The sequence below is a fragment of the Orycteropus afer genome, unplaced genomic scaffold (assembly GCF_000298275.1).
Source record: "Orycteropus afer afer isolate SDZICR_OR568_19922 unplaced genomic scaffold, OryAfe1.0 scaffold00297, whole genome shotgun sequence".
In the NCBI taxonomy this organism is placed as follows: Eukaryota; Metazoa; Chordata; class Mammalia; order Tubulidentata; family Orycteropodidae; genus Orycteropus; species Orycteropus afer.
The window spans coordinates 3,469,076-3,481,615 of NW_006921884.1; the positions used below are offsets into that span (position 1 = coordinate 3,469,076).

The 12,540-nt window shown below is 41.3% G+C and overlaps 1 protein-coding gene across 1 annotated transcript in view; it reads right to left on the reverse strand.

The window, feature by feature from the left end:
• SH3D19 (SH3 domain containing 19) overlaps nt 1–9,218 on the reverse strand; it is a 79,127-nt gene extending 69,909 nt beyond the window's left edge. Inside the window, exon 1 of the mRNA XM_007951550.1 lies at nt 8,531–9,218. Within this exon, the coding sequence (XP_007949741.1) occupies nt 8,531–9,218 (688 nt within the window). The remainder of the gene's footprint in view (nt 1–8,530) is intronic.
• Nucleotides 9,219–12,540: the final 3,322 nt, after the last annotated feature.

Here is a 12,540-nt window from a genome sequence, read left to right on the forward strand (position 1 = left end):
TGCTTGGTAGGGTGGAGGGTCGATGAAAGAGGGGGAGGCCTTCAATGAGATGGATTGATACGGTGGCTGCGATGATGGGATCAAGTATAGCGGGGATTGTGGGGCTGGCGCGGGATTGGGCAGTGTTTCGTTCTGCTGTGCATGGGGTCGCTATGAGTCGGAAACGACTCGATGGCACTTAACAACAACAACAATAGTTGATAATATTTTTGGAAGAGTATGGAGGGGGAAGGAGTCCTTGAGTGATGAAACTGGTTAAGTGCTTGAGTTCCAGCTGAAAGACTGGTGGTTCAAACCCAGAGGTGCCTCAGAAGATAGGCCTGGTGATTTGATTCTGAAAGTCACTGTCATGAAAACCTTATGGATCAGTTCTATTCATGGGGTCACCATGAGTTGGAACCAACTAGACACCAACTATAGACGGGGAAGAAAACCTTGGAACATGAAGTGACTTAGATTACTTTCCAACTCATATTGAATTCTGGACAAACATATCATCTACACACTCTCTAATATTCCAGAAGTGAGGACATGGACTAAGTGGGCAGAAGAGAAAAAAGAGGCTACTTAGTGCCCCCAAGAGGCCAGGCACAGGGGACATTCATGATGTGCCTGCTGTGGGAAGGATGGCCTCAGGAATCCCTGCCCTAAATCCTCACACAGTGTGGGAAGATCTCACTTACATTGTTAAAGTGCTTCCAGGTGTTTTGCTTAAAATCTGAAGGATTTAAGTCAAAGTAGAATACAAACCACTTACATACAAAATGGGGGCAGTGGTGGATGAGTGGTAGAAGTCTCACCTTCTATGCAGGAGACCGGGTTGGATTCCTGGCCAGTGCACCTCATGTGCAGCCAGGACCTCACTGTCAGTGGAGAGGGTCATGTGTTGCTAAGATGCTGACCAAGTTTCAGCAGAGCTTCCAGACTAAGATGGACTAGGAAGAAAGGCTTGGTGATCTACTACTAAAGTCAGTCAGTCAGTGAAAACTTACAGAGACCAGTAGAAATAGATGGTGCCTGGCTACCACTACTGACCACTCTGACTGAGACCACAGAAGGTTCTGGACAGAATGGGAGAAAAATGTAAAACAAAATTAAAATTCATGAAGAAAGCCCAGACTTCCTGGTCTGATGGAGACTGGTGGACCCTCAAGAATGTTTACTTTACATACCCTCAAACCTGGAATTGAACCTTGCAGCCAAACAACAGATAGGCCTATGAAGTGAATAATAACACTCGTGAGGAACAAACTCCTCAGAACAATCAACCATATGAAACTAAAAGATCAGCATTTGTCCCCAAACAAAGCTCAGAATGTATGAAGGGGCAGGAAAGAAGGGCAAAATGGACAGGGAACCCAGGTAGGAAGTGGGAAGAGTGCCGTTACATTGAGGGAATTGCAACTAATGTTACAAAATAAAACAGTGAGCACTGTTGAATGGAAAACTAATTTGCTCTGTAAAGTTTCACTCAAACCACAATAAAAGAAAAAAGAAAAAGATCACAGTGGTCTAGTCCACAACTGATTCTGGGGATAGAGCAGGACTGAGCAGCATTTCATTCCATTGTGCATGGGGTTGCCATGAATCAGGGGCCAATTTGATGGCAGCTAACAATATACAAATGTTCAAAGCATTCTAACTACATCATTCCCCCACTCGCTCTGTTTTTTTTTTTGCCTTTTATGTTTGATACTGTTAGCTAATCTTTAATAACTTGCAGTCAAATCATATGTAATTATTTTACTATGAAAATCTCTGGAAAAAACTTTTTTCTCAAACAAAGTGAGACAAAGAAGTCTTAGCACCATACTTCTGTGGGCTGTTAGGCAGGACAGGTCTGTTTAATTGTCTGCCCCAGCTGTGAGCATGGAATCTGCTTCTCCAGCTGCATGGAATCACAGGCCACAAGCCACACAGGAGTGTGAATTTGTGGGGAGGACAAGTGCAGCACTTAAGTGAGAAGGTGGAGCTAGCAGCCTGTTTTCCGTTTTGATGATGGTGTGCATGTCTCTCCCGAGCAACAGAGTCTGCAGTTCATTTGATTGCTTATGTCTTTCCATGAAAGGGATCCCCTCCCCTAAACAGAAATAAGTAGGTGACACATAAAATAGCCAACATATAAAGCAAAGATGGCCTATCATGCTTGCAGACTCCATTTTTGGCGCTGCCAGGTGCAAAACTGGATAATTGGTAATGGTTACAATTTTAAATATTCATAAACTTTGACCCAGTAATCCCACTTTGGGAAATCTGTTCTTCAGAAATATAAGCACTAGTAGGTGCAAAGGAACTCTGGTGGCCTAGTGCCTAAGGCACTTGAGTGCTAACCAGAAGGCTGGCAGTTCAAACCCACCAGCCACTCCTCGGAATGAAGGTTGGCCAATCTACTTCATAGAGATACCACCTCAGAAACCCAAGGAAGGGTCACTATGAGTCAGATTTGACTCGATGGCAGTGAGTTTGGTTTTTTTTTTGTGTGTGTAGTAGGGGCAAAAACATTTATGAGAATGTTTACTGCACTTTTTTGTAGTGGCAAAATAATAAATAAATAAATAGAACAAAAACAAACGAAACAACCCAAATGTCCATCAACAGAGAAAATGTCGCATCAATTGTGATGCACTTATGCTAGGTAATTCTAGGCAAGTATGAAGAAATAATGTGTTACTTCAATGCATAAAGCCAAAGGGGAAAAAAATCTCATTGCCATTGACTTGATTCTGACTTATGGTAACCTCGTGTGTTACAGAGTACAACTGCTCTATAGAGTTCTCTTGGCTGTAATTTTCATGGAGGCAGACTGCCAGGCCTTTCTTCTGCAGTGCCACTGGGTGGGTTTGAACCGCCAACTTTTTGTATGGTAGTCTGTGCCACCCAGGAACTGACCCATAAAGAGAAGTACATAAAATCTCACTGTTGAATGCAAAATACACACTGCTGAATGCAAAATACACACTGCTGAGTGGGTAAAGTATAAAACTTTTTGGTAAAAAATGGAAAAAAGTCCACACATGTATATGTTTGTAAGCTTTAGTTTGGCACATATAAAGTACAAAAGGCTACATACAATGTTGTTCACACTGGTTACTCTAGGGACTGGGCTGCACTAGAGGGATATTAACTTTTTTCTTGTTCTTTGTTTACTAAATCTTTGTATTGTCCGACTTGCTACAACAAATACATGTTACTTTTTGTATCAAAGAAAGTCCAATAAAGCAAATTCAATTATAAGAAAAAATGTTATACCCTCTGCCAAACAAACCAAAATAAAAATCACTTAAACATAAGGAAAAAAATGAAAATTCTTATCTCTTTTGTTGCCTTGTCAAGGCAATAATGGCCCTACAATTTTCTTTAAAATCATAAGAAAAATAAAAGCCCTTTTTTGATATTATTCCTCAGTGATTCCATTTAATGGGATATAAGGCAGACATGTTTTTCAATTTGTCTCATTTAGATCCATTTAGCTAATAATCACTAGCCTCTACTTTGTAACACTGAATAATGAAACTGTTTAGAAAAATCACTCATTATTCTATTATTATTTTTAAATTTCTATTCATCAGGAGGCTCAGAATTACTGGGGGTGGCAGCTCTCTTTCTGGGGCAGAGATTGCAAGAGAGAGCTGAGTGCCAAGGGTAGATGCCTGGACTGCCAAATCTATCCTGGAGGAAGTGCAGCCAGAATGCTCCTTGGAAGCCAGACCGCTTCCAAGAAAATTCCTCGTCTCACCTACTTTGTTCATGTTGTTAGAAGGGACCATTCCCTTGAGAAGGATATCATGCTTGGTAAAGTGGAGGGTCAGCGAAGAAGGAGAAGGCCTTCAGTGAGACGGACTGACACAGTGGATGTAATGATGGGCTCAGGTATAGCAAGGATTATGAGGGCTGGTGCAGGACTGGGCAGTGTTTCATTCTGTTGTGCATGGGGTTGCTATGAGTCAGAGCCGAGTAGATGGCACCTAACAACAACTACTTTCATTTGCAATGTTTATTCTGTCCTCCCCACATCTTACACCAACCAGCACCAATTATTCTACACCTGCTGCCAAACAAACAGGTCTCCCTACACCTATATCTGCATGGTCTTCATTACTGGGCTGAGAAAAACACTGATGATAAAGTAGTTTTCCACCCATTACCTGTCTATTATAAGAAGCTTGTCATCATAATTAGTTTCACCATCCCTGGCTTGCTTTCTGTCATTTCTTTCCCTTGAGTTCTGTTAGTAGCAATAATTGGCTGCTAAACTATTATTCTGGTCTGTGTAATGGGGCTGACAGCAGAAGCATTCTATTTTTTCTTTGACAACTGGGTATGATTTGTAAAGGTGTGAAGAAGAATTGCTAACACTTCTCAGCTCCATTACATTAACCTGGAAGGCATTCTACCCAAGAAATGAATCCAATATTAAATTGCCTGTTTTATGAGTTTTCCTTTAATAATTTTTCTAATCTTTACAATGTTTTCATAGCTTCAGTATTTTCTGATCTCTATTTTCTGAGATTAATAAGGCAACTTCATTTCATGAACCCTATTTTATTAGATTTTCTTTATTTGTGAGGGATGGGGAAAAGAAAGGAAGATGTATTTGTGATTGTCTCCTTTCTCCTGTATAACCTCTCCTAGTTTCTGGCTGATGCTTGCATGATTAGACAAAGCTTCACAAAGAGATCACAATATTTTTTTACAAAGACAATGACTACTGATATACCATCAAAAAACCATAAAGTCCAAAGCAAATCAATAAACAAAACCAAAACCAAATGAAAATTCCTCCACATGATGAAGAGTTTAGAGGTGATCCTGAAGGTATCTAGAGGACAATAAGCAGGGGAGTGACCAGTGTACTCTAGAAAAATCCCTGGGTAGCCACAGTGTGAAGGATGATGAGCTTGAGGGAGAAGTTAAGGGCCCAATTTAGGAGGCCACTGCAGTAACCTGGGGAGGAGATCAGAAAGGCCTCAAATGGCACAGTAATAGGAAGGACGGCTACAAGAGGCATATTCAAGAACTGTTTAGAAGGTAAAAGCAGCAGGAGTTGGTAACTAATTGGCTATGAAGGGCAAGAAGTAACTATAATTAAAAAAGCTGCCATTGAGTCAACTCTGACTCATGGTGACTGCATGTGTTTCAGAGGAAAGTTGTGCTCCATAGGGTTTTCAGTGCCTGATTTTTTGGTTGTAGATCACCAGGTCTTTCTTCTGAGGTGCCTGTGGGTGGACTCGAACCTCCAACCATTAGGGTTAGCAGCTAACTGAGTTAACCCTTTGTACCATCCAGGGCCTCCAACCACAATAAAACAAAAACTAAATCAAACCCGTTGCTGTTGAATCAATTTCAACTCATGGCAACCCCATGTGCTACACAGTAGAACTGTGTTCCTTAGAATTTTCATGGCTGAGTTTGTGGAAGGAGACCACTAAACCTTTCTTCTGAGGCACCTCTGGGTGACCTCAAACCTCCAACCTTTCAGTTAGGAACCAAGCGACATGTTAATCGTTTATACCACCCAGGGATTCCAACTATGTTAACTACTATTTAATGAGCACTTACCATGTTTCAGACAATGTGATTGGGCTTTCCTGCATTGTTGCATTAAATCCTTGCAACACTGCTTTGAGGAGTAATATTATCATGTTTTAGAGTTGAGGAAACCAAGGCACTTTGAGGTTAAGTAAATAGCTCAAGGTCATACAACAAATAAGAGGTAGACCCTGGCTTGTCCTGAGTCCAAGTCGGAGCAGGAAGCCACTGTGTGACAGTGGGAGGACTCAAGTTGATCTCCAGGTTTATCTGGGGACTTTTGGGTGTGTGAGGGTGTTTACCAAGTGAGGTGCAGAATATAGGAGGAGGAGCAGGTTTGGAAGGAAGATAAAATGCTCATTCAGTATAAACACCACAGTTAAGAGCAAAGATTAAAGTCAGGTAGGGCCAGTAAATTACACATTTAGCTAAAAGACTGCCTCCATAATTAGATGTGGTGCAATGAGGTGGTAGAAATAAATAGAAAAGGCTGAGTATGAAGCATGAAACTGTATTCATGTTGAATGTATATTGTTGAGCTTCCTTTCTGAAGATGATTGTAATTATCTGCTTGATGACACAGAATAAACCCTCAGCAATTACTAACCAAGCTGTTATCCCCATAGAATCTAGGAGGTGATATTTCTTTCACCAGTATCATTTCCACCCCCATTTATATTGTTTCCACTGTTTGCTGCTGTTGGATTTACCCATTCCTGCCCTACCCTGGATCTTTTAACACCAAAACAAAAACAATACAAAAAAAAGGTTTAAATAAGAAAATGAAATTAACAAAGACTTGATAAATAGACAAGAGATGTGTCTTTTCGTTGACATCCTATAGGTAGTTACAATGTTATGTGCTTGATATTTAATAAATATTTGCTATGATTTAAAATACAACTGTAGTTTTCAGACTTTGGTTTTGAAATCACAGAGCTTGTACCATTTTGATCTATGTTAAACATTTATGACAGTTAACTTTTCAAAAATACTATTAAGCTTATATGTTCACAAATTCTACCCCTAACAAGTAAACAGCAGCAAAGAAATCTTATCAATGACAAGGCGCACAGCTTGGTTTGACAAATCAAAGATAAGTTTTACCATCTCATCCTCCATCTGAACAGAGTGAGGAATGAAAACATATTCTCTGCCTCTTGGGAAATGTAATTGTCCTCATCTTGGCAGCAAACGCACAACACTGTATTTTATTTACAAAACCTTGCATTCCCAGGGGAAGATGTTCCATGAAGATTACAGAAAAAAAGGCTGCACCATATGGCTGGGTCCTCACTTCCTGCATTGCTCTTGCCAGAGTCCTCCCCTGAGGTTGGCCCTGCTCCTGGCACTCCCAGCAGGGGCCTGGGTCAATCTCAGGAGTTTGAGGATTGGGGGCTGTGGTAGTTGTATGTCAACTTGACTGGGCCTGGTTTTGAGAGCCTGGGCAGCTAGGTGTAGTTATTCCCCATGATGAGACTGGCAATCAGCTCCATGGTGGAAGCTACTGGAGCAGCTGAGTAGCTGCCTTAGGGATGTGGTCTGCTGCCAGTATATAAGAAGCAGCTTTCAAAAAGTTCTCTGCAGCTTTTTGGCATGCTTGGACCCTGCATGTACCTGAGTCTTCATTCAGCAGCCTGCCATGTTTTCTGATGATCTTGGGATTGTCTCTGGACTTGAACTAGTGGCCTGCCATATTGTTTTGGTAATCTTGGGACTGTGCCATTTTATTTGCTGATCTTGGGTTTTGACAGCCTCAGCAGCCAGCAGCTGCCTGAGTTAAGAGATGCTGCCAGCTCCAGTGGGCCGGGAGCAAGAGGCCCAAGGAGCCTTCACCTAGCCCCTAGATCTGGAACTTTTAACTCAGACTTCCAGCCTCTTAAACTGTAAGAGAATAAATCCCTGGTTATTAAAGCCACCCATTTGTAGTATTTCTGTTAGAGATGCATTAGAAAGCTAAAACCAGGGCACTGTAAGACTTCCTATCTCATAAGGATTGAACTGTGTCTCCCAAAAAGCTACACTGAAGTTCTAACCCCTGTACCTGTGAATGGGACTGTATTTGGCAATAGGATTTTCTTTGGTTAATGAGGGCACACCAGTAAAGGGTGGGCCATAAACCTAATCCCTTCTGAGTGGTGCCGTAAAATGAGCAGAACAGATGCAGAAACGCATAGGAGGAGGTGCCATGTGAAGACGTAGGCAAACGAATCTACAAGCCCATGACTGCAAAGGATCGCCAGCAGCTACTAGAAACTGAAAAAGAAAAAAAAAAGAAGAATCTTCCTCTAGAGCCAATGCCCTGAATTTGGACTTTAGCCTCCAGAACCATCATGACACAATAAATTCTTGTTAAAACCACCCACTTGGGATATTTGTGTTACAGCAGCCCTAGGTAACAAAGATATCATCTTGAGAAGCTGCCCTCTATACCCTCCTAATGCCATGTCCCACCAAGCCCCTAGATCTTTTCAACGTGAAACCTGAATTTCCACCTGCCCTGGACTGCTTTTTCCTGGCTCCTACAGTAGTAATTGAAGAGTGGTGTGGCGGTAAAGCACTGGGATGCTAAGCAAAAGATCGGTGGTTCAAACCCACTAGATGCTCCACAGGAGAAAGCTGTGGCTTTGAAAACCCTATGGGGCAGTACTACTCTGTCATATGGGGTCACTGGGAGTTGGAACAGACTCAATAACAATGAGGTATAATAATAATCAATGGATTATGACAAATTTCCACATTTTGCATTTCTATATAGTGTCTTTCTGCTCTGTGTGGATCTCCCTCTTTCTCTCCATCTTATCTCCCCTATCTCATATTTTCCTTTCCTTCTGTTTTAGCCCCCATCCACCTCCATGTTTCTGCATCTCTCTCCATTCTTCTCTGCCTATGCATGCACACACAACACACACATGTACATACACTTCAATAACTCAGCACATGCCACTTAAGATAGCCTGCGATGAGGTTAGATTCCCCTCCACTTCTGATTTTTACTCACCCAGAACCATCTCTGAAGTGGTAGATTCCTCAGCCAGATTCCCCAATGGGGTGGGTAGAACATCATCATCAAAGCTAATAAGATCGATGTCCCCTGGGGGCTTGCTTTGCAGAACTGGAACTGGGGGGGTGGCCAGGGGTCCTTCTCCCAGTGACCTGAACGCTTTGGCTTGGGATGCCACTGAGAGTCGGGGAGGAACAGTGACCGGTTTCAGTGAAGGGCAGGTAGGGTTTTCTGAGGAAACTGATTTCTTCGGCAACAAAGGCCGTGGAGCAGGAGTTGGGACTTTCTTTCCACCATCAGGGCCCTTGGCCATCATCCCTCTTCCCAGAATTTCATGATTAATGCTTCGTATAAGGCCAGGATTTGGTTTCTTTGGCAATTCAGGTTTGGTTACTGGGATACTGTCTGCTTCTTGAGGTGGAGGATGTGGGACGAGCCCTTCCCGCGAGGCCACCTTGAGTCTGTTTTCTGTCCAGGAGTCCCATTCTCCAGAAGCTCTGTTAGCAGCTGGCTTGGGAGCCACAGAGGGTTTCCCTGAGGAAACAGCAGGCCTTGGGGGTACTGTGCGGGGAGTAATTTCTGGCTTCTTGGGCAGTCCTGAGGTTTCTGTATTTGTCTGACCCTCAAATGCTTTGACTCTTGAGACAACACTATTTTGGCTTCGTTCTGCGTTCATGATGTTCATCACTGTGTGACTATCCAAGTCGTTGGTATTGTCCAACAGAGATTGGGGCCTGCTTGGGAATGGATCCTCTTCTGCGGCCGTGGCACTAATTTTCTGGTGAGTTTGCTCTTTAATATGAGTATTTCTGGTGACTGGTCTGAGGTTGCTTTTCGATCTTGGCCTTGGCACTGGACATCTTGTAGCACTGGGGATTTCTGGACAATTCTGCTCCTCAGAAATATCAAAGACTATTAAAGGTGCCACATTTGTTGGAAGATCACTGGCAGAGACTGCTGGGGAAGGCTGAAGAGGCTTGAGAGGTGACTGTAGTGCTGACAAGACCAAGAGGACACAAACAAGTTGCAATGTTATAATTTAAAAGAAAAAAAAAATTAAAAGATAAGTATATTGTCTTAATATAAATGTGGAATAAAGAGACGGTGATTTTCTTCATTAGTTAAAAGTAATTCCAGAATCACTGGGGAAATGTTTATACTCAGCTTCCTGCAGGAGTGTTCTTCATGTTTTATTTGTTCATATAACAAATATTCATTATATAATATTTAAAAACATCATGAACTTCCTGTCACTGGATTTATCATATGAGCCATTTCCTTTTGGTTGCCAAAGTTGCTACATTCCTTGCTTTATTTTTCAAAGTAACTTATTCTCATTTCTGTTGCCTAACACAAAGTTTTTTTAAAGCCTAACAGGACAATCACCCTTAGCATCCTAACAATTTTTTGTTGCTAAATATAACATCCTTCTGAATGAGAATAAGTGGCATCAGCACAAATATCCACTATAAGTTACACAGATGATTTTTTTGTATTATGAACTTGGGTGAGCCTATGAGATTGGGGCTGTGACCTGTGAGAATGACCTATGATAATAATCATGGCATACCCAACTAAAGAATGCACACAGTGATCATGCTGACTGGGAAGCGGAGACCAAGGAATTATGCACAGATTGCAAATTATTTTAAAGACTGGAAGCCTACTGATTACTTCCTTAGAATCAGGAAGGACAAATTATTTGCATTACTTTGAGGCAGCTGGTTGTCTATTTCTTCTGAAAAGTCAGTCTGAGTTGCAGAAGTAATAGTGTGCCTTGGCGGGGCAGCAGCATTATTATTATTTGTAGTGTTAACTTGAACTTGGTTGATTTCTTTTATGACTTGTTCATAAGAAGGTGGGAGCTGCAAAATAAAGAATGAAGATTTTAGACATCTACGGGCAAACAGCCAAGCTGATAATAAGTCTCATTGTTCTTATCTTTGAACTTTATTTAAAAATAAAGAGATAATGTGATGTTTATTCACCTCAGCGGGAACCAGCTCACTGGGCCGCCAAGGGCCTGCTGAAGAAGGTGGGGGAAAGCCCAGTCCTGGGGGAGGGGCTCCCGGGAACCAAGAGGTGGGTCTCAGTGGTTCAGCTGCCACGATGGTGATCTCTGGGCGCCTGCAGACAGAAGTTTCAGTGAGGTACTGCAGGTTGGAAACAAGCTATTGTCTATCCGCAAATGTTTAAAGATTTATAAAACCATCACCACCCACAAAAGTTATGTAACAACTACCACATTCACAGAAATGACCTGCCCAGCCTGTGCCGTCTCTAATATGCACCCAGACTGGCTTCGAGTGAACAAATGGCCATCATCATCCTCTGAGACCTTGACCTCACAAAGTTAGAGATGTACCCTGAGTATACCCAGTCTGGCCTTGGTTGATAAGAATAAGGACTAATTGCCAGTTTCTTGCTGCTGTTAATTCAACTCCTGGCAACCCCACATGTGCAGAGTGGAAAGACTCCGCAGGATTTTCAAGGCTCTGACCTATCAGAAGCAGGCTGCCACACCTTACTTCCAAGACACTTCTGGGTGGGTCGAACTGTCAACATTTCAGTTATTAATCAAGTACTTTAACTCTTTGCACTGTCCACTGGCTCCTAAAGACTAAACTTTAGGCCCATATAATCTCTTCTTTCCATGATTCTGTTATTTGGCCTATAGCACACATGCAAATATATCATAGGGTAGAAAAATGCACTGGTTGAATGGAATTGTTTGGCTTTCTGCTGTTATAAAGTATACATTCTGAAAAGAAAATTACCACAGGGAAAGAATATTCTGTTCTGCCTCACTTCACCTCTGCCTCAATTCAAAATTATCTTCAAGTGTTTAGAGTTTATGTATCTGTGTTCCTAGTGAGTTTTTATATGACTTGATGATTAATCTCTAATACTAAGGAGTTGTAGTGATTTAGGGAAGTCTTTTTTCATTGTTTTCTTAATCTAATTCTACATTTTCAGGTTTAAATTTTACTTTCAACCTGATTTCCTAAAAAATACCAACAATGTGACCCTGAGCAAATCAATCATTTCTCTGAGCATCAGTTTTCTTATCTGACACATAAAGATAATGATACCTGTTCTGCTTCTCTACAGCACTTGATGGAAAAATCAAATGAGGTTTTAAAAATCAAATGAAACTTTAAAAATAAAAAAGCACAGTATTATCAAAACCTGCATATACACACATACACACTCTCACTCACTCACTCACATACTAGCTTGTGAAATAGTAGCCCAGGATCTTTGACTACACTTGAATTGCTGTTCCTAAGAATCTTGGCTTTTTCTAACCAAATAACAACAATAATGAGTTACAATTTATGAAGTGTTAAAGCACTTTATATGCATTAATCCTTATGACAACCTTATGAGGTAGGTATGATTAGACTCATTTTATAGATGAGACACTGAAGTTAAAAGAGGTTAAGTAGTTTGCCCAAGGTCACATGGTAGAAAAGGAGTGAAATCAGGATTTCTACTTGGTTCTGTGTGACACTGAAGTCCTTGGTTTTAATTACTTTAATTACTATAAGAAAGTAGAAAGATCTTATAAACATCCATCATCAGTACATTATCCATATATCCAGTTATCCACATATTCACCCTTCTATTCCTCTATTGGTCCATCCATCCTTTCATCCATTCTAGTATCCATCTGCTGAGTGACTGGTTCTTCCTTCCATCTATCCAGTTACTTATTCTTCCCTCCATTCCTCCTACCCTTCTCCCTCCCCCAACCAGCCATTTATCAATCAAGCTATCTCTCCAGTCTGCATGCCTTTTCCTTTCCTCCACCCTTCCATTCAATTTTCTACCTTGTCCTCTATTCATTTATCTGTGCACCATTTACTAAGTAGCTATGAAGTACAAAGTATTTTTTTTTTAATTTTATTTTGATTTGGGTGAAGATTAACAGAGTAAATTCACTTTTCATACAGCAGTTCACATAATATACTTTGTCTCATGTCATTGACCAAAATTTACAATGC